Source organism: Vigna unguiculata, chromosome 8, assembly GCF_037176805.1.
Source record: "Vigna unguiculata cultivar grain cowpea cultivar isolate G323 ecotype 2 chromosome 8, ASM3717680v1, whole genome shotgun sequence".
Taxonomy (NCBI): domain Eukaryota; kingdom Viridiplantae; phylum Streptophyta; class Magnoliopsida; order Fabales; family Fabaceae; genus Vigna; species Vigna unguiculata.
Window position 1 is genome coordinate 40,666,714 of NC_140799.1, and position 23,177 is coordinate 40,689,890.

The 23,177-nt window shown below is 26.5% G+C and overlaps 4 protein-coding genes across 4 annotated transcripts; 1 reads left to right on the top strand and 3 right to left on the bottom strand.

Annotated features, from left to right (window-relative positions):
* Positions 1-590: 590 nt before the first annotated feature.
* LOC114195178 (putative pectinesterase 10) lies at positions 591-2,590 on the bottom strand. The gene is made up of 5 exons (XM_028085568.2): positions 2,364-2,590; positions 2,092-2,251; positions 1,628-1,840; positions 1,300-1,541; positions 591-874 (listed from the first exon to the last, which is right to left on the bottom strand). Exons 1-5 carry the CDS (start codon positions 2,585-2,587, stop codon positions 697-699), a joined length of 1,017 nt encoding a protein of 338 aa, XP_027941369.2. The 5' UTR covers positions 2,588-2,590; the 3' UTR covers positions 591-696.
* Positions 2,591-5,011: 2,421 nt separating this feature from the next.
* On the bottom strand, positions 5,012-7,184 carry LOC114195588 (putative pectinesterase 55). The gene is made up of 5 exons (XM_028086108.2): positions 6,957-7,184; positions 6,483-6,642; positions 6,184-6,405; positions 5,502-5,743; positions 5,012-5,317 (listed from the first exon to the last, which is right to left on the bottom strand). Exons 1-5 carry the CDS (start codon positions 7,160-7,162, stop codon positions 5,152-5,154), a joined length of 996 nt encoding a protein of 331 aa, XP_027941909.1. The 5' UTR covers positions 7,163-7,184; the 3' UTR covers positions 5,012-5,151.
* Positions 7,185-9,748: 2,564 nt separating this feature from the next.
* LOC114193041 (putative pectinesterase 10) lies at positions 9,749-13,008 on the bottom strand. Its single transcript, XM_028082734.2, has 5 exons — positions 12,788-13,008; positions 12,335-12,494; positions 12,040-12,261; positions 10,178-10,419; positions 9,749-10,011 (listed from the first exon to the last, which is right to left on the bottom strand). The coding sequence occupies exons 1-5, from the start codon at positions 12,991-12,993 to the stop codon at positions 9,846-9,848; spliced, it is 996 nt and encodes a 331-aa protein (XP_027938535.2). The 5' UTR covers positions 12,994-13,008; the 3' UTR covers positions 9,749-9,845.
* Positions 13,009-20,772: 7,764 nt separating this feature from the next.
* On the top strand, positions 20,773-21,584 carry LOC114195484 (uncharacterized). The gene is made up of 2 exons (XM_028085972.2): positions 20,773-21,167; positions 21,314-21,584. Exons 1-2 carry the CDS (start codon positions 20,840-20,842, stop codon positions 21,367-21,369), a joined length of 384 nt encoding a protein of 127 aa, XP_027941773.1. The 5' UTR covers positions 20,773-20,839; the 3' UTR covers positions 21,370-21,584.
* Positions 21,585-23,177: the final 1,593 nt, after the last annotated feature.

Consider the following 23,177-nt stretch of genomic DNA (forward strand, 5'->3'; position numbering starts at 1 on the left):
ATATATGTTACATCTAAAAGACGTTATTTTAGTAAAATAATACAAGGATAGCATAAAATAGTCAACTTACTTTAATTATTAAAAAAATTTAATTAATAATTTGGTCTTTATATTTAAATATTTGATTTGTTTTAGTTTTTGTAATTTTTTTGTACCTAATTGAATTTCTATTTCTTGAAAAAGAAAAACTTAATAAAGTTTGCTATTTTTTTTTGAAAGATTCAATGTGATTTCGTATTTTTTTTATAAAAGACTCTCAATGTAGTTCTTTCTCTTCAATTGACACTATTTAGAATGTGTCATTTATCAAAATCTGAAAAATAGCACATGTTAAATTGTTTTAAAAGGGTTATGAGTGAAAATCTAAAAATTATCACATGTCAAACTAGATGGTTCAAGATAAATAATGACACAAATTTTAACATGTAATTCTTTTCAAATAACGATAATATCAATTTATCAAAAATATATATTGAATATTTAAAAAAATAATAATAGATACTTAATTAAATAAAAAAAATATACGTATCAAAAGAAATTAAAGACTTAAATATTGGGATTAACTTTTTAACTATTCCTTATTAATACAAGATGGTTCACATTACAAACCACTACATTTCTTCGCTGAGTATACAAAGATTAGCAATCACTCAACCAAGTATAGTAATACAACAACCTTAACCCTATTTAGGAAAACTAAAGTAAATTACTAAGATATTTTGGTAAGTTGTCAACCCATCCATCACTATTGATAAAAGACTTAAAAGAAAACTCATTCAAGTCTAAAGAACCCGGTTTCTTCATCCACGCAACACGGTCCGAAGTTTCAGCACCTGGTCCCTTACAATCAACTTCAACAAAAGTGGTCCTGCTCCTACAATAGTTTAATTAAAAAAATTAATCAAACATAAAAAAGAAAAACATACTTTAAAATATAAAATATCAATGTAAACAAAAAAAGAACTTTTTATTGGAAGTCCCACGTTGACCAAAGATAAGACAATTTCATAATATATAAATGAAATCAGTTTTATAGAATTGGGTTAGGCTCTAAACTCACTTCTAACATGGTATCAGAGTCTGGTTAGAGTCTATCCTAATGAATTTTTTTGGACATTTTATTTCACTCGATATCAGGTCGCTAACAGATCATCCATTAATTTCATTTATGAGTTACAAACCGGTTTTATGGGATTGAGTTGCACTTTAAACCCACTTCTATCACTCTTTTCTAATACAAACATGAATTATAATATAATTCCCAATTTGTTTTTTAAATATGTGTTTATTTAAACTTACTCATTGCCAACAGCAGTCCAAGCATTCCATCCTTGAGGGGTTACAATGTCAGAAAAAAATGTTTTATGAAATATGACTCTTGAATAGGGTCGCCATGCTCTTCCTAAATGCACTTTACCATTCCCTGTAACTAAACCTCCTTCAAATACAAAACCAGTAGGATCATCCGGTGAATTTCTACTCTGAGCTGTCACAAAACCTGGTAATTTTCGAAATTTCCCCATAGCATTGATCAAACAGTTCTACAAACAAAAAGATACATGAAAAATGTTTCAGTATTTTACTTTGAAAATAGATTTAAAAAAAAAAAATAGTTAATGTAACTTACCTGATAGTAGGATTGTCCGTCACCATATATAAAGTCTACCTCACCCTGAATGTAACAATCTTTAAACACATGGCGTCCCGAACGATCAAATAGAGTGTCTTGATAACCTATAAAACTACAATTATGGAAGAAATATTTATCTCCGTACAGTCTTGCGGCATTTGCTGGTTCGATTTTGCTTCCCAAATTGTCAGTGCCCACATTATACGAGTTCTGTAAACGCAAAACAATAGATTAGTGATAAACGATTATCGGATCTCTCGATAGAAGATCACTGGAAAGATACAACACCAACAAGACATGAGTTTAATCCACACATAATAGATTAATAATATTTTTAACCTAAAACCTTAAGACGATGATTTTATGGGTCTTCATCTTTATATAGTACTCAACTTTCTTAATTTGATTCAATGTGAGACTTAGACTCAGAAATTCTCAACGAGAATTATTTATATGTTTACCTTGAAAGTAAGGCCACTTGCAATGACATTGGGTGGTGAAGAAGTGAATGTAGCATTGTTGTTTAAGGACATGTGATCCCAATGAGTAATAATTGTTATTGAGCTACCCTCTCCTTCTAAAAGAATGCAAGGCTTGTTTACGGGAATAGCAACACTTTCTCTGCACAGTTACAATCAATAAAACAAATCAACAAATTAAATGTAGCTATAAAAAGATTATGTTCGTTGATTAAACTTTTGATCGATGTTATAAGAATATGATTTGAACTTACATGTACAAGCCTGCTTTTATGTGAATCTTCACCCATTGATCATTGTTAATTTTTACAGAATCAATGGCCTCTTGAACTGTACTAAATGCTACGTTCCCTTCTTTACCAACAATGATAGTTTCTCTAACATTATTTCCACCACAGTCTGTGGCTTTACCAAGACAAGAGAAACAACTAATCAACAAAATGGGAAGAAAATTCATTATTCTAGAAAACAATGCCATGGTAGAAAACAATTCTAGAAAATAATGTTAGTGTAAACATGAACATATCACTTCTTCCTTTTATAACTCCAAGAAAACAGAACAGGTTTACGTAATTAATTATTACTTTAAAAAAAATTCAAGTATTCTAAATTAATTTCCATTCATAATTAATTACTTTCCCAGTAAAATATTAATTACCATAATGCATTTCTAGAAAGAAGATAGTGATCAATGAAAAACAGGACAAAGGTAATTAAATGAAGAATTAACTAAGTTTTTTAAAAATAGTCTAAGTATGAGTTAAAAGTCTCATGTTAGATAGAAAATGACAAAATTAAACACTATATAAGAATAAAAGTCTATAATATCATTATCTTAAAGTTTTAGAGTTGAAGTGGTGTCAAATACCTTATATATATAAAATCAATATCATATATACGTAACCACCACAATCTCTCGATAATATATAAACCTAACAAGTTTTAAGTGCATGATAGATTTAAAAGGTTTTATGTGAATTTTCATGATCTACTCAATAAATAAATAAATATATATATATATATATATATATATATATATATATATTTTTTTTAATTTAGTCATTGTCTTTAACTTTTCTGTTAATAGTTAACATAGATATTATCTTATACCGTCATCTTATTCACCTGTCCCTCACATGTATTTTATTATTTTAAAATTTTATAATTTATAGTCTTTAAAGGTAGTTATTTTTTAAATTAAATTGATTATTTTACTGTTTTATCTTTTTAAACTTAGTTATTTCTTTTAAATCAAATTAGTTTTATATTTGTATTGGAATTCCACATCGATCATAAATAAAACAATTTCATAATATAAATGGAGTGCAAACCTCTTTTACAAATCAGTTTTGTGAGGTTAAGTTAGGTTTAAACTTCACTTCTAATATGATATCAGAGTCATTCTTTAAAAAACTTATCCAAACAAAATTTTTTGAATATTCTATTTCACCCACCGTATCGAACCGGACCACTCATTTATAATTTACGTACGAGATGCACCCCACTTATACATGTTCTTGAATTAAGACCACACCATCTATCAATCATCCATTTCTCTTTGGTCTTCCACTTATGTCATGGCAGTTTTATGATTGTCAATTGAGTTAAATCATACAGTTTTTTTTTTTTTCAACAATAACAAATATATTAATAGGAGCAACCCATATACAAAAATTAAACAAAGTAGGAAGGAAAAAAGAAAAAAACAATAAGAACAAATCTAATCCATACATTTTTCTTTTCCGTAATTGTTGTCCACCAAATTACAAGAAAAAAGTATAATAATAAAGAAGACTATAGAACATGAACTTGATCTATCACTCTTAATGCTAGTATATGGATCTGCATAGAATCATAAGCACAACACCACACACCAATATAGATTTCAATACCAGAAAAAAAAAAGTCATGTCAATATAATTATTTTTACTGTCCTGATAGGTTCTTACCATGTAAAAACTAAACAAGACTTAAACAACACAACGATTTCATTATAAAGTTATTATAAACAAAGAACATTACTGTGACGAAACTCTTTTAATCTACAATTCTTTAGGTTTATCGTATTATCTTCTCATTTTCTATAATGACTCTGATACACTAAAATAGCTAATTACCACGTCAAAATATGATTTATTTATTCATTAAATAAATATGTGCATACTTATACACTAAAATATCTAATTACTACATATGTTTAGTATTATGCGAACAAATTTACCACTATCCTAAAGTAATAAAATAAAAAATATAAACAAACTAGCTTCTAGAAATAACAATTCAGTTACAAATTAATTAATACATAACCAAACAATAACAATAAATACATTATATATTTTAATCTAAAAGACATTATTGCAGTAAGTAATAAATGAATAGCATAATAATAGACTATTTACCTTTAGTTATTTAGAGAACTTAATTAGTAATCTTTTAAACATTTAATTTTTTTTATTATTTTCACTCAAATTAAGTTTCTATGGTTTTAGAATAATTTAATATATTTTTTTAAACAACACAATGTGGTGCATTATTTTTTAAAAAGACTCTATGTGGTCTTCTATTTTTTTTATAACACTCAATGTAGTCTCTTTTGATATTAATGTTATTTGGAATCTTTCATATGTCAAAATTTGAGAAATAATATGTATCAAACCGTTTAGAAACTGTCACTTATCAAAATTTGAAATGCATGTTAAATTAGAAAGATTCCAAGATAGAAAACAACACATATTTTAACATGTGTTTAACATGTAAATCTTTCAAATGATGATAATATTAATTTAATAAAAAATTAATATTGAATTATTTTAAAAGAAATATTCAATTATATATATATATATATATATATATATATATATATATATATATATATATATATATATATTAGTTAAACATAGGATAAATTTATGAATTTTGTCTTATTAAAGGTATACAAGATGGTTCATATTAGAAACTACTACATTTCTTCGTTGAGTACACAAAGATTAACAATAGTCATACAAGCACCTTAACCCAATTTAGGAAAAATAAAATAATTTATTAAGATATTGTTGATAAGTTGTCAACCCATCCATCACTATTGATAAAAGATGCAAACGAAAACTCATTCAAGTCTGAAGAACTTAGTTTCTTCATCCACGGAACACGCTTCGAAGTATTAGCTCCTGGTCCCTTACAATCAACTTCAGCGTACGTGGTCGTGTTCCTGCAATAGTTTAATAAAAAATTAATCAAACATATAAAAAAAATCACCTAAAATATAAACCAAAAGTACTCTTTTTCTAAAACAAACACGAAATAATATAATTCTCTAGGCGTTTTCTAAAATATAAAATATATATCAATATAAACCAAAAATACTTTTTTTTTTAACCCAAACACGAACTTACGGATTGTTCGCGGCTGTCCAAGCAACCCATCCCTGAGGGGTTACAATGTCAGAAAAATATGTATTACGAAATATGACTCTTGAATAGGGTCTCCATGCTCTTCCCAAATTCACTTTACTATTCCCTTTAATGGAACCTCCTTCGAATACAAAACCACTACGATCATCTCGTGACTTTCTTCCCTGAGCTGTCACAAAACCTGGTAAATTTGGATTTCTCCCCATAACCTTGATCGAACAATTCTAAAAAAAAGAGAGAGAAAAAAGTTTCAGTATTTTATTATGAGAATATATTTAAGGTTTAATTAGTCGGATGATACCTATTTTCGTTCATATGTGTCAATTTGATACCCGTTTTTAAAAGGATGTCAATTGAGTCCAAACTTTTGAAAAGATGTTTCAATTAGATTTTTTTCAAAAAAAAATTGTTGTTAACAGTATTAATATTTAAATTTTGCTATTTATATTAGAATCTAGTGATAAAAGTCATGAATAAATTTAACTGTGTTAATAATTTTGGTCTGAAAAGGATCTATTGATACATTTTTTTAAAAGTTAGGATTCGATTGACACCTTTTTAGAAACGATAGGAACAGGTACCAAGCTGACACATCTAAATTAAAAGTGGATACCATCTGACTAATTAAACCTAGATTTAAAAGAAACAAGTTTATGTAACTTACCCTATAATAAGATCGTCCGTAACCATATACAAAATCCGTATCGCCCTGAATGTAACAATCTTTGAAGTAATGGCGTCCCGAATGATCAAATAGAGTGTCTTGATAACCTATAAAACTACACTTATGGAAGAAACATTTATCTCCATATACTTTTGCCGCATTTGCTGGTTCGATTTTTCTTCTCAAATCGTTAGATTTATAAATGGCAACATTATATGAGTTCTGCGAATGCAAAACAATATATTAGTGATAAAGAATATTGAAGAATCACGAAAATGGTTGTTCTATCTATGATTTACCTTGAAAGTAATGCCACTTGCAATCACATTGGGTGCGAAAGAAAGGAATGTAGCATTATTGTTTATCGAATGGTGGTCCCAATGACTAATGATTGTTCTTCGGCTACCTTCTCCTTTTAAAATTATGCAAGGCTTGTGCTTGGGAATAACAACACTTTCTCTGCACAGTTATAATCAAGAAAAAGAAATGAATGCTATGCTATGGTGTTTTTTTCTAGATAATTTCAGGGTAGATAGAACTATTAACTTTGAGAATTTTCTTTGTTAGATTTTTTGATGTTATCCTCTGTTTGAACATTAAAATTATACTGTGTTGGTATTTTGAAAGTCATGCAGAGAAACAACAGATGTAGTTCTAATATTAGAATCAAAGTAAAAAAAATATGTTGGATAACAAAATTATGCAGTTCATAACAAAAGTATTGTTTGCTGATTAAATGTGTGCTGTTATATAAGAATATGATTTGAACTTACATGTATAAGCCTGCTTTTATATGAATCTTCACCCATTGATCATTGTTAGTTTTTACAGAATCAATGGCAGCTTGAATTGTACGGAATGCAGCTTGCCCATATTTACCAACAATGATGGTTTCTGTAACATGATTTCCACCACAGTCTGTTGCTTTACCAAGACAAAAGAAACAATTAATGAACAAGATTGGAAGAAAACTCATCATTCTTCAAAACAATTCTAGAACAAGATTGAATAATGTTGTAAGCATTAACATATCACTTCTTCGTTTTATAACTTCAAGAAAATAAAGAAAAAAGGTTAATTAATTAAGGACAATGATATTTTGACTATTAAATTTTGACAATTTTCTCTTACAACCTTAGGTGTCATTTTTTAAGTGATTTTTTATTCTTCCATTTTCTCATTCTTAATATTCCAAAACCACTTAAAAAAATGTCACCTCATATTATAAGACAAATTTATCAAAATTTAGTAGTTAAAATATCATTTTTCATTAATTAATTATCGAGTATACTTACAATATTTGAAGTCTTCTAAATTACCTTCCATTCACGAGATATAACTTTCGCGATAAAATATTGAATATCATAGTGCATTTCTTTGAAAGAAGACGGTGGATAATTAATGGACAACGGGACAAAAGTTAATAAATGAATACAATGAACTATTTACTTTTATTTGTTTGATTCAATAAAGTTCTACTTGGATAAATCTAAAATGCCTTTAATTATATTTCAAGAAAAGGTTTAAATACTTTCATTTTCAATTTGTTGACCACTTTTATTAGCTCACGTTTTAATTGAGGATGTATAGTTTAAAAGGATAGCATGAGTGTTATAGCATCATTCATCTGACCATCATTATGTTTCAATGAATCACTAAATGAATGGTTTCGTGTAAAACTACATGTATTGAATATTAACGGTTTAAAGATATTGCATTAGTTATGTTCTTTTAGATTCAAACAACACACGGAATAAAATAATTTTATAAATATAAAAAGAAATCAAATTTTTTTGTTAGTGGACGAATCGACCGACTGACCGGTGATCAACCGACCAATTGGTGACTGACTGATAGGTTATATAAATTTTCATATATGATACAGTTATAGACATGATCATTGAGAGATTATGGTTCTATATGATTATATAACATTAGTCTTACACATATAAGACCTTAGACATCACTTTTACACCAAAACCTTAAGGCAATATTGTTATAGGTCTTTATTCTTATATAGTGTTTAATTTTATCTTTTCTATCAAATATGAGACTTTTGACTCACACTTAGACTATTCCCAACATTGACCATCAATTGACCAACTGGTGAACTTATAACCTTGACGATTGGCAAGACCAACTGATTATAACAACTATTATATATAGAAGTATAAAGTATGGTGGTTGACCTATGATTATAACATTTAATACCTTTCTATGAGTCACTTATTGACTCAACGTCGAAGTATCTACCGCAATTACCATTAGAACGGTTTTCAAACAGAAGATCTTGAAGATCAAATAAACAATAGAAAGGAAAGGCGTAAAACAAACTATCTTGAAGTTGTGCATATTTGACCGACCCATACCGAAATAACTATTATTATTGTTGTTGTACAATTCCTTCATGGTTTTCATTTATAGAATTATCTTTTAATGTAATATTAAATTTATTAAATAAAAGTGATTCAAAGAAAAACAAAAAAATTCTTTCGCTATGGATTGTTTTATAGAAAAAACAAACATTAATTATATTTGATATTTGGTAGAATAAATATAATATAATAGTAGGTTGGTATGCTAACAATTATCAATAAATTCTTAAATAGTAATCAACTTTAGAGACTAAAAATTAATTTAAATACTTAACATTACTGATATCTAAAATAGTCTATATTATGAATAAAAAATTACAACTAATTTGTGAATTAGACTCTAAATTTGTTACTAACATTATCTACCAAGAGGTTTCAATTACTAAATGAATTAGTATATAAATTGGTCACTAATTAATTAAAGACTAATTTAGATAATAATTCATTTGGTAGCCAAAATATTTGTACTTAAGGTTAAAAACCAATTTAAAGTCTAATTCACACGCCAGTTATAACTTTTTATTCACAACATAGACTATTTTTATATAAATAATTTTAAATTTATAAATTTGTATATGAATTAGTCGTTATAGTAATTAATTTAATTATTTTTTTCTCAAAAAATTGTTAAATTTTTTTGTAGTGTGTGATAGTGATAATGTTTAAATAATAAAAAATAATAACAAAATAAAAAATAATAATAATAATTATTATTATTATTATTATTAAGAATCAAAGAAATTATATCACTTAAAAAGATAAGAAAATAATATATTAACATCATAAAACAATAATTAGCTAATAAGCTTAAGAAGTTAGTAAATTCATAAATAAAAAAGAATTAACTAGGTAAACGTTGTCGAATTAATAAATTAAAAATTCAATAAATAAATATATTAAATAATTTAATGAATTAATAACTTTAGGCATTAATTAATGAATTAATCAATTAGTGTGTGTGGTTTCCTATGTATATATATTTTTTCTAAATATATATTTGATCCATTCTCTTGCTGCCATGGTAGAAATAGACCGAAATTTAATCGAGACATTTCGATTGAAATTTTGTCGAATTAGTCTCGGACAAAATTCAGTTGAATATATCTAGATTAAAATTCGAAATCGAGAGTTTAGTTTGGACAAAATTGAATTGAACATAGATCAAATTATTAATTTTGCCTTATCAAAAGTATACAAGATGGTTCATATTATTACGTTTCTTCGTTGAGTATAAAAAGATTAACGATCACTCCACCAAGTACAGTCATAGAAGCACCTTAAAATAAATTAAGATATTGTTGGTAAGTTGTCAACCCATCCATCTCTATTGATAAAAGATGCAAAAGAAAATTGATTCAACTCTGAAGAACTTAGTTTCTTCATCCACGGAACACGCTTCCAAGTGTTAGCTCCTGGTCCCTTACAATCAACTTCAGCGAAAGTGGTCGTGTTCCTACAATAATTTAATAAAAAATTAATCAAGGATACAAAAAATATAAACCAAAAGTACTCTTTTTTAATACAAACATGAAATAATATAATGCTGAAGGCGTTTTCTAAAATATAAAATATATCAACATAAAGCAAAAATACTTTTTTTAACACAAACATGAACTTACGGATTACTAGCAGCTCCCCAAGCAACCCATCCTTGAGGAGTTATAATGTCAGAAAAATATGTATTACGAAATATGACTCTTGCATAGGGTCTCCATGCTCTTCCTAAATTCACTTTACCATTCCCATTAATGGAACCTCCTTCGAATACAAAACCACTTGGATCATCTGGGGAATTTCTTCCCTGAGCCGTCACAAATCCTCCTGATTTTCGAGCTCTCCCCACAGCATTGATCGAACAATTCTATAAACAAATTTAATGTTAAGTCAGCTTATAATATCATATAAAAAAATTGCAATGAGAACAACTTCATTTTTTTCGTAACAATTTGGGAATTAAAAATAATTCTCAGTGCATATTTGATGAGTGAGTTTGAATTGCTTAGCCAAAAAGGATAATTTAGTTAGGAGGAGTTGCATATCTTGTAATTTATGTGTCTTGTGTGGTGCATATGAAAAATCAGTTCAAAATCTTTTCTTTTGAGTGTATGGTATTTAACTTTACTTGGAATTTTTTCTTTAAATAGTTTGGAGTATTAACAACACAACATAACCAAATTTTACACCGTTTTGATCAATTTTATATGCCTGACTTGAATATAAAAGAAAATAAGTTTCAGAAGGTGACGTGGGTGGTTATGATTAGATTTATATGGGACCACAGGAATTCCATTGTATTTAGAAACGAACAAAGGGATTGTGGGGAAATTTTTGGGATAGTATAGTAAAAGCTTGGACATGATTGAAAAATAAAATATCAAAGACAAATTAAAAGCTTGGACATGGTTCAAGGAAAATGACATGTTTGGATAAGAAAATTTAAAGGAAATTGAAATTAAAGAATTTTAAGAAGATATTTCAAATAACTAAAATAATTTAATTTGAAATTCACTCAAAAAAGAAGGAATTGAAATTTTCCAAGTTGTGGAATTGTTCATTGGTTAGGACATAAAAAGTACGCATTTCCAAAAAGTTGAGTTGAGTCAGACAAAAGATTGAGACAAGTCGGTTTGAACTAAAGGTCGAGTCAGGCTGGGTCGAGACAAAAGTCGAGCCACGCTAGTCCGAGTCGTAGGTCGACCTAGTCGATCCAGACCGAGTGACAATCATCCAAATTTATTTAAGAAATTGAGTAAATTCAATTACAAGTAATTCAATTACTAGGCATTTCAATTTCTTGGCAATGTTAACCCCTCATCCAAACACAAAGTTATTGGTACCTATGTCCAAAAATATGTATTCAAATTATCCTATATTAGTTCAAAAGTGGATAAAAGCAAGAGTCTCATTTGCTTTAATGTTATTATCTTTTATTCTAATTGCTTGTTGCCATCATTGTTCTATGTGTTGTTTTATCGTTAAATTTATAAACAAACTTATTGCAAAGGAGATAATTATATCTTGGAATTATCATAAACAAGCTACTCCGAAAAATAGATCATTTCTTGTTGACTCTAATGGAAAAGATGATTTACAAGAGTTAGTTGGACCTCAGTTTTTTTTTTTTTTTCAAATCTATTGTATGTTAGATATAAGATGTTAAATATATCTTAGTAGAAGATGATCCTATGATACAATTGTATAAATAGATTTGTTGTAATATTTTGGATCTGTATATCATAAGATGCATTTTATTTGTGATTTGTCTTATGGGCCGTTTGAGTATCAAAAGAGACACTCAAGTTTCAATTTCTCATCTCATATGTTTTTATTGCTATTGAACATAGGTTGAGACATCTATAATATTATTTTATTTATATATTAGTTATTACTGATAAAAATAAATAAATAAAAAAACACATAAAGAAAAATGTTTTAGTATTTTTCCTAATAGATTTAAAAGAAACTAGATTACCTAACTTACCTGATAATAAGATTGTCCGTTACCAAATATAAAGTCCACTTCACCCTGAATGTAACAATCTTTAAACACATGACGTCCCCAATGATCATAAAGAGTGTCTTGATAACCTATAAAACTACAACCCTGGAACAAATATTTATCTCCATACAGATTTACCGCATTTGCTGGTTCGATTCTGCTTCCCAAATCGTAAGGTTTATCAGTGGCCACGTTATATGAGTTCTGTGAATGCAAAACAATAGATTAGTGATAAAGAATATTGAAGAATCATGAAAATGGTTGTTCTATCATTTACCTTGAAAGCAATGCCACTTGCAATCACATTGGGTGGTGAAGAAAAGAGTGTTGCATTATTGTTTATCGATTGGTGATCCCAGTGACTGATGATTGTTCTTGCGCTACCTTCTCCTTCTAAAATGATGCAAGGCTTGTCTAAGGGAATAACAACAGTTTCTCTGCACGGTTATAATCAAGAAAAAGAAATTAATATTATAGTGCTCTTTTCTAAAGAGAATTTGGATTTTCTGTTGATTTTTTTTGTACCATTCCTTTAATGTATCTTCATAATACACTAATTATCATTCAGAGAACAATTAAATTTAAGAATTTACTTTTTATTATGTAAAATTATATGCTTGACCAACAACGCATGCATGAAACATTTTATTATGTTTTCATAACAAAAGTATTGTTTGTTGCTTAAATGTGTGTTGTTATAATTTATTATAAGAATATGATTTGAACTTACATGTATAAGCCTGCTTTTATATGAATCTTCACCCATTGATCGTTTTTAGTTTTGACAGAATCAATGGCTCCTTGAATTGTTCTAAATGCTGCGTGCCCTACTTTACCAACAACGATGGTTTGTGTAACATGATTTCCACCACAGTCTGTTGCTTTACCAACACAAAAGAAACAACTAATGAACAAGATTGGAAGAAAACTCATCATTCTACAAAACAATTGTAGAACAAGATTGAATAATGATGTAAGCATTAACATATCTCTTCTTCGTTTTATAACTTCAAGAAAATAAAGAATAAAGGTTAATTAATGAATTATTGAGTATACTTACACTATTTGAAGTCTTCTAACTTACTTTCCATATATGAGAAATAACTTTTCGCGATAAAATATTGAATATCATCGTTAATTTCTTTGAAACAAGACAAAAGTAATTAAATGAATACAATTACTATTTACTTTTACTTTTTTGATTCAATAATGTTCTACTTTGATAAATCTCAAATGCCATTATTAGTCTCTTTACAGTCCTTTTAATTATATTTCAAAAGGTTTGAATATTTTCATTTTCAATTTGTTGACCACTTTTTATTAGCTCTCCTTTATTAAAATTTTTAAGATATTATTAAATGAGCATGCATAGTTTAAAAGGATAGCATTAGTATTATAGCATCGTTCATCCTGACCATCATTATGGTTCAATGAATCACTAAATGAATGGTTTCGTGTAATAAGTTACAAGTATTGAATATTTACGGTAAAAAACAATGCATTAGTTATGTTCTTTTATAATCAAACAACACATGGAATAAAATAAATTTTTAAATAAAAAATAAATCAAAATTTTTTTGTTAGTGGACCAATCGATCAACCAACCGGTGATGAATCGACCGATCGACTGGTTGGCTGATCGTCGGCCGACGAACTGGTGGACCAACAGGTCTAATGACTGGAAAGACCGACCGATTGCAAAATAGATGTCAGATTAAGACTTAGCCAATGATAATCATAAACCAATCAAATAATGTTGATTAAGGTGTGATTGGATCATGATTAGGCCAACAAAAAAGTAAAAACCCATAACAACTGCCATAAATAAAAGTTTAAGGTGTGATTGTTGACACATGCATTACAACACTTAAATACCCTTTTGATCGGCCACCTGTTGACTTTAGTATCAAAGTACCTTTTGCAGTTATCATCCAAACGGTTTTCAAAGAACGGGAGATCATGACAATCGAACAAACAAGAGAAAGGAACGACATAAGACAAACAATCTTGAAGTTGTGGGTTGACTAGCGCATACACTAACACAAAAAAAATCCTATAATGATGCCCCTATAAAAATGATTGATGACATTTTTGCAAATTATGGGACTTTTTTAACATATGTCCATTCCAAATCAAACGTAATTTAACGTATGTCCTTCGAAACTCCGACGTTATTTAAAAAATGATGTCGACCCATTCACCCCAATTATTATTATTATTATTATTATTATTATTATTATTATTATTATTATTATTATTATTATTATTATTATTATTATTATTATTATTATTATTATTATACAATTCCTTCAGGGTTTTCCTTTCTAGAATTATCTTTTAATATGATCATTAAACTTACTAAATAAAAGTGATTAAGAGAAAACCAAAAAAATTATTTCCCTATGGATTGTTTTAGAGAAAAAACAAACATTAATTATATTTTATATTTGGTAGAATAAATATAATATAATATAATAGCAGGTGGGGATACTAACAATTATCACTATTACAAGAAAATTCTTAAGTAACAATTCATTTTAAAGACCAAAAATTAATTTAGATACTTAAAATTATTAAAATTATTGATATCTAAAATAGTCTCTATCAATAAAAAATTATAACTAATTTGTGGATTAGACTCTTAAACTGGTTATTAATATTATCTACCAAGGTTTTGATTTCTAAATTAATTAATGTATAAATTGGTCACTAATTAATTAGAGACCAATTTAGACACTAATTCATTTGGTAGCCAAAACATTTCTAACTAAGATTAAAGACCAATTTAAAGTCCAATTCACACACCAATTTTAACCTTTTTATTTATAATAGAGACTACTTTTTATACCAATAATTTTAAGTTTATAAATTGGTATCTAAATTAATCAGTATAGTGACTAATTATTTTTTCTCTCAAATGATTGTTAATTTAAGGATTTTTTTTGTAGTGTATGATAGTGATAATGTTTAAATAAAAAATAATAATAATAACAAAATAATAATAATAATAATAATCAATAATCAATAATAATAATAATAATAATAATAATAATAATGATGATGATGGTAAGAATCAAAGAAATTATGTCACTTAAAAAGATAAGAAAATAATAAATTAACATCATAAAACAATAAGCTAATAAGTTAAGAAGTTATTAAATTAATAAGTTCAAAGAAAACTAGTTAAAGGTTGTCAAATTAATAAATTAAAATTCAATAAATAAATATATTAATTAATTTAATGAATTAATAACTTTAGAAATTAATTAATTAATGAATTAATAAGATAAGAACATTAATATATATATATATATATATATATATATATATATATATATATATATATATATATATATATATATATATATATATATATATATATATATATATATATATATATATATATATACACGAATTAAGTGTATGATATAGTTTTCTATGGTTTCTTATGTGTATATAAAGTTACGTACACTTCTTGAAAAATTCTCAAGAAGAATTTAGTACAATGGTTACTATTGGAATAAACAATATTAGTATTCTTCTGAAAAAAAAAAGACAAAATTAATCTCTTCTACCACATGTTTCTACAAAAAACTGTGTTTATTGACGTTAGAGAGATTTTATGTCAATAAAAAAATAAGTCAGTTTATAATATATATATATATATATATATATATATATATATATATATATATATAAGATAATCATCATTTTAAATGGGTTATATTTAAACTCATTCTCTATTTTTTTTTATCAATAAAAACAATTGGATTACTTCAACTTATATACACAACATAAATACAAGAAACATAAATACTAACATTTTGTAGTCTCCTTTCACATACCAGATCTAGTGCTAATAAACCTTATAATCTCATATATTAAAAAATTTAAAAATATTACGTGCTCATATATACAAAATAATTTCAGACCTTATCAGAAAACACATGAAAAAACATTGAACATTCAAAATCTCAAGTTACTTCTGATCCAACAGTGAAAGTGAGTTTTTTTATGTATAAATTAGTAGATACTTGATTAATACGTGTTTCTTGAATCTGTTATCTAAAAGCTATGTTCCACACCCCTTAAAACTATAATATACATATTACACAAACTGCGCCTAATCTGTAAATAAATCTACAATACCTTCATTTAAATTTAACTTACATACACAAATATTGTGAACTAACTTACTTAATTAAACATATCATAATTATAAATGAAAATATATAAAGTTTATCTTAATAAAGCTTGTTGAATATATCTTGCGATCCATTATTATTAGATCATCACAAATATTTATTCTCGATATATATACTATGTTTCAACATCAGAATATATACTAAAGATCTCACATAATCTAAAAAATTAAGACATAATTTATAATATAAATAAGAATAATTTTATCTTATAAAATTAGTTCTGAAGAGAATCTTTTATTTATCTTGAGCATTAGTGTACCTAGATTAAAGTGACATAAGTATCTTAAAAAAACGCCATAATATGAATTTTTTTATACTATTTTAAAAATTATACCCACCTTTATGTATTGATGTGTAGTTAGTTGTTCTTGATTGTGGTATAAAGGATTACTATTCCGGGATAAAAGTCTTGCCATTTGTTAGTGGACCACCCAAGCACAACCCATAAGGCTATGTTCACTTCTTGAAAAAAAAAAATGGTTACAAGTGACATTAAATTCAAGGTGAACAACAAATATAATTTTTAGAAATATATATATATATATATATATATATATATATATATAATATTAATTAACATATATTTTATATATAAAAAACATATAGAGTTATAATATACAAAAACTTGTAAATTATGAACTTACTTTTTCAAACAAAATTACTAAAGATTGGAAGTAAGTAATTAATCCCTGAATTTTATGACCTTTTCAAGTAATTGGTCCCTAAATTAAAAATTTAGATTCCCACAATTAGTTCTTATGGTTTAAAATCATGAAAATATTATTATTTTTTAAAAAATAATAGAACTCATTAAAAATTAGATAATCAATAATTTAATTATTTTATTTTATTTAGAATTTACTTGAAAATGTCTATTGTCAAACAATATCTAACTAATCTAATTAATATTTAAATACTTAATGTCAAAATAGGTTTGGTTTCAGGGATCACTTTATGTGACCTGTGATTCAGGTTATAGGTTAAATTTCCAAAATAATGAGCGAAATTAAAATAGGTTTTTCTTAGCTTGGTCTATATAGTCTAATAATTAACAATGCTCATATAGTTAAGTTTAGGTTCACATATTAATGAACTGGTCCAGTAATTTTTTTTTTACATTAAATTTTTATTCAAAATTTATATTATAAAATAATGTCGGTTTTAATTATGATAATTTTTTAAAAGTATCGTAATGCATATTGAACATAAAAAACGTTTTAATTTGATATTAGTAATAAACAGTATAAAACAATATAGGAAATACATGATAAAATAAGATACTAAAATGAATATTGGTATTAAAAAAATAATACTTTTCTTTTCGAAATATGTATTTTAATTTACAATATACATGTAAAAGAATGTTACAGACCAATCAATAATAAACATCTTCCTAAATATATAGTCTATTTTTTAAGTATCATAATATGAGGGTTTTTTTTTATCAGCAAAATATATATATATATATATATATATATATATATATATATATATATATATATATATATATATATATGAGGTAATTAAGATACCTTAACCCATAAATAATAATAAAAAAATAAAATGAGAGTTATGTTAGATAATAATAAAAAATTATCAAATCAATGAAAAATTGATTGTAAGGTCAACAAGATACACTTATTAAATTATTATTATTGAGTATAATCTTCCATTTAAATATGTCAAGTATGAGAGAGGTTGGGAGGTAAATAAGGTGAGAAAATAATTGTGTACAATCTCTTCTTTAAATATTTAAACAAAATTATTAATCAACTTCAACTTCATCCAAAGTAGTGAAAGTGACGTGAAATCTTCTTTATGAGATGGTAAGAGATCCTTTCTAATAATATGTTTTTCTTATAAATTTTAATATAATTTATTATCAATCATAGATGCAAAAGAATTGCTCAATTGTCCTAACTTAATATAATTTATTATCAATGATAGATTAAAAAATGCTAAGCAAAGAAAGAGATAATGTATCTAAGGAGATCAATAATAAATATTTCATATTTTTTTTATGTCATTAACTATTATTTTTTTGTACTAAATAAATACTGAAATAGTGCTTTATTGTTAAATATTTAATTTTATTTTTTAAACAATGATATATCTATAGATAAATTGTCATTTTTTTTTAATTTCTACTTCAGAAAAAATAGTATGTTGTTGATCCGTAAATCTAATATAAGACCAAGTTAAATAAAATATTATAACTATTTTAAATATTTTAAAATATAAGTTAGACTCGACCATCAAATATTTTTAATTCAAAACTATGCATCCCGTTTGGTCCTGCCAACATGAAAAAAAAAATTGAGAACCATAATTATCTTTTTATTATGTGTGGAAAAGCTTCATTGTGTTTTCAAAGAAAATAAATTATTTTGAGCCAGACTCAATTAATTAAGTTTAATACATTGTCTGTGTCCTTCTAGGTAAGGAATCCAAATTCAAACCTCATGTCGTAATCCGGACTAAGAAAATTAAAGATGTATATGTTATTACTATTATTAGTAACTTTCTCATAATAATTACAAATAAAAATTTAATACTTTTCTAATAACTAATTTTAAAATGATAAAATATTTAATTTTAATTACTTAAAAGTATAAAATAAATATTAATGGTTAAAAAAATATTAATTTTTGTTTTGTACATAATATATGTTTTCTTTAATCCACATATGTCAGTTGTTAATAGAGAGAGTTTAACTTATTATCCCTCATCTTCTGTTTTAAACCATTCAAACAAATTTGATTTCTCCCAAATGTTAATAGACTCTCTTGTTAGTTTTACGACTAAATCAACATTATAACTCATGTACATGTTATATGATTCATAATTTTATATATTTCCTTACTTGATGGATAGTCTCCTATCAAGGAATAATATTAGTAACAATTTTTTTATATACTTTTATATATTGAGTCAAATTAATCTTAGTAATACCAATAAAATAATAAGACTTGATAAATAAATAATGAATTCCATGAACTTTTGACAACATAATGATAAGAAATGATAATCGTAGGTTAAATATATTTTTAGTCTTTACATTTTAACAAAAAATTAAAATTCATCCATTTAAAATTTTGATACAACTTGATTCTCAAACTTTTAAAATAATTAATATAATCATTCTAATCCAATTGACATTAAATTTATTTGATATGTTAAAATAACATTTTTTGGATTATTTACACCATTTTACATAACTCAAATGTCAGGTAGATCTTTTAACACAAACAACAGTTAATACATTTGTGTTAAATAATGAACTACCTTTATTTATTTTTAAAGCTAAAAGATTAAATAATATTTAATCCGTAAAATTATAATAAGGTTTTTTATTACTAAGTAAATTTTACACCAAAAAAAAACAACTATTTGATTAAGGCTAGAATAGTTTCCGTTTTGAATTTTTTAATATAAAATTAAAATAAATTATAATTTAAAAAAAAACTCAACGACTACAAGAATAATTTATTAAAAATTATTTCATTTAAAAAAAATACTTTACCATTATATTAACAAAACTGGGTATGACAATTTGTTGAATCCCGATAATTACTTTACTTTCTCCTCACACAAAGCAGGATAAAATGATTTTCAAGTTTATACAAGATGAGTGTAAAATTTCAATGCATATCTTCATTAATTGAATTTGAATAAATTCAGGAAAACCTCTACAAACAATTTTTACAATTTTAATATACATATAGACAAGTTAAATGATTTATATATTAATTTACAATGCATGAAAATAATTTAAAAAGTAAAAGTGATTGATGTTCAACTAACTTAATTAAACTCCATCTGAATCATACATTAATATACATTATTGTAAGATTCTATGAGATTGCTTCTTCAAGAATCGTATTAGAAGCCATTTAAAGACTACAAGAAAATCATCTCTCAGTTAGTTATCTGTCTAATTATTTTGCTATTGAAAGCAAAACTTTTATAAAGTCTAAATAATTTTATTAATATTTTATTGGATCATTAATATATATATATATATATATATATATATATATATATATATATAAAAGATAAAAAAATACATTTTTATAATAAAGTTTTTTTTATAGATTTAATTTATTTGTAAATCACTCATAAATTTAAATATTTTTAATTGAACTGTTATTAAAATTTTTTATTGAATAAGTTGAACATTCAAAATGTTTATATCTATTTTTTGTATTTTTACTATTTAATTTTTCTGTTAATTTTTTTTTCACATATTAACAAATATGAAATTTATGTTTAATAGACAATGAAATTGCATTCATTGGAAAACAACAATGGATTCTTATCAGCCACAACAAACTAGATGACTAAACAAGATAGTTTCATATTATCCACTTAATAAAAAGATTAAATAACAAAAAATAATGAAAAATATAAAAAAAAAAGTCAAAACTTGCGTCTTAATCTTACTTGAACAGTTATGTTATGAACTATGTGTTTTTGTTAGGGTTTGGTGTATAAATAGGTGATCCAAAAGCGAGGATTCCACGATCAAAAGTGTGAGGAAATAAGTTGAGAAGGGATTTGAAGGAAGCAGAGTGAGAATGGGAAAGAGAGAGTTTGCATTAATGGTGACGGTTGGTGCAATGTTAGTGGTAGTGAACCTGCAAGGGGCTTCGGCACAATGTGGAGGAAACTTGAGTGCTATTTTCGAGCAATGTCAGGAGTTCTACAGACCGGATGGCCCAACGGAGCCATCTCCAGAGTGCTGCGCTGAGCTCAGAGAACAGAACATAGATCAGCAATGTGCCTGCGATTACATCGCTTCTAGGCCTCCTGGTATTGGTCCTAGGAATGGAATCGAACTCAACAGAACTGTCTTTGTCTCCAGAGCATGTGGAATCGATGTTCCTGCCGGACTCCAGTGTGGAGGTAACTTATTTATCCAACTCTTATCTTACAAGTCGATTTTGTGACGTCAAGTTAGATATGCAAATTTCTACATGATTGTTTAGTTTTCATTTTGCATTACCTGTAACCTAACTACTAACGAATTTGTTGGTTTGTGTGGTTTTCAGATTTCACTGTTCCTCCTTATCCTGCACCTTCTTCTGCTCCTCTTCCCGAGGAGTGAAGTTGCAATCAGCATCGACGACTATTAATGCATAAACTAAATAAGACAGCCATACATGGCCTGTACTAGAAGCGTTGATGCACGAATTTAGATTTTCTGTTTGTTTTTCTGTACTGCTATTATACTGTGTTTTTAAAATATATCGATGGATACTGATATCGATTTGAAAGCACAGTCAAATATAATACTACAAAACTACTAGTAAAGAATATGAACTCTGCTTGCACCTCTCGTGCACTGCATATTTTCATTTTCTTTTTCATGTTATAATTATGAAGTGGTTAATGTAGACACTGATAAATACTTTAGAAAACTATTTAAGGAAGACGTATAACCTTCAAATTTTGTTTGGAAAATAGAAACATATATAGTAATTTAACACCGTTTCACTTAATAATCCGGACAGGTACTTGGGGAGTGTTGATTTTAGGAGCTTATGATGTTAACCTAATGAAATATTTGTTCTAAGAAAATCATCGTGTTAAGTAACTCGATCTGTGAAAATTCACACAAGAAATAAATAAATAAATGTTTAAAGCAAAAATATAAAACTATGTATTAATTATCTCTTACAGCTTTGATAAATTATATGTTGTACATATCATCAAACTTGAAAGGTCGATGACCGATGTTGTGATGAGAATGTACGACGAAGGACATAAGAGAAGAGTCATGTTATAACCGATCGACCGACCCATACGATATGTATAATATAATATTATATAAATTTTTTAATAACAAAAATAAATATATTAAATAAGGACAAAATCGGATTATCCAACCCATGAACATAAAGTAATATAATGAAAAGGTCATAACATCATACAAAACTAAAGGGAGAAAGACAACCATTAGTGACACTTACTAAAGAGTAAAGGAGTTTTAGATGTTATGTTTAGAGTTGTAGTAATTTTAGACATGTGGTTAAGAATAAGAACCGGTTAGAATACGAAAAAGATGTTTTTGGACACTTATTTGCAATCTGATCCATGTTTTAATTTGTGTCAAAGAAAACATTTTATACGAATTTTAATTTTTTATCATCAATAAGTTGTCAATAATTTGATTTACTGACGAATTTTGTGATTACTATCAGTAATTTCACCTTTTTCTTTCTGTAATGGTATTTATATTAGAAGAAACACATTTATAATTACAAATATATATAATTAGATTACCTTAACCCATTGTTGTTTTCCCTTTTAAGAAGATATTGAGGGAGGGTAAGTGTTTGAAAGAGGGTGCGGAAGGTTTATGGTCTCCTCCGTTTTGCTTTGTTTGCACTGGTAATGTTTTCCTTTCATTCTTGCTCGTCCTGCACTTGCAATGGTTGGGGAATGAAAAATTCTAGCGTTTCTTTTCATGGGGGTGTGGGGAGGAGGTTCGATTTCGCACCTCTTTGCTATTGCGGTGAGAAGGCAATCACGAGAATTGCTAGAATTGCTAAGAACAAGGGGAGAAAATTTTGGGGATGTCCAAAGTTCAAGGTATGCGATATGGAAATGAATTTAGTTCTGTTTTTTGGTGGATGTTGTTTTTGTATTTTGGTTTTCAAAAACCTAATTTTGCAATTGGGGGTTTTTTTTTGTTTCGTTGGACAAGGTGAAAGTGAAGAAGTTGTTGGGTTTCAAGCACTTACTCATTTTCCCGATCCAATCCCTAATTACATCATTTAAGGTTTCAAGCACAATGTTTTTTTTTTTAATTCTCAGTCCACGCAGTCACTATGCAATACTGAAAAATAATACATAACGTCACGTCAGAAATTCAAAACCAAGTTAACGTTAAAAAATTTAACATTGTTACCG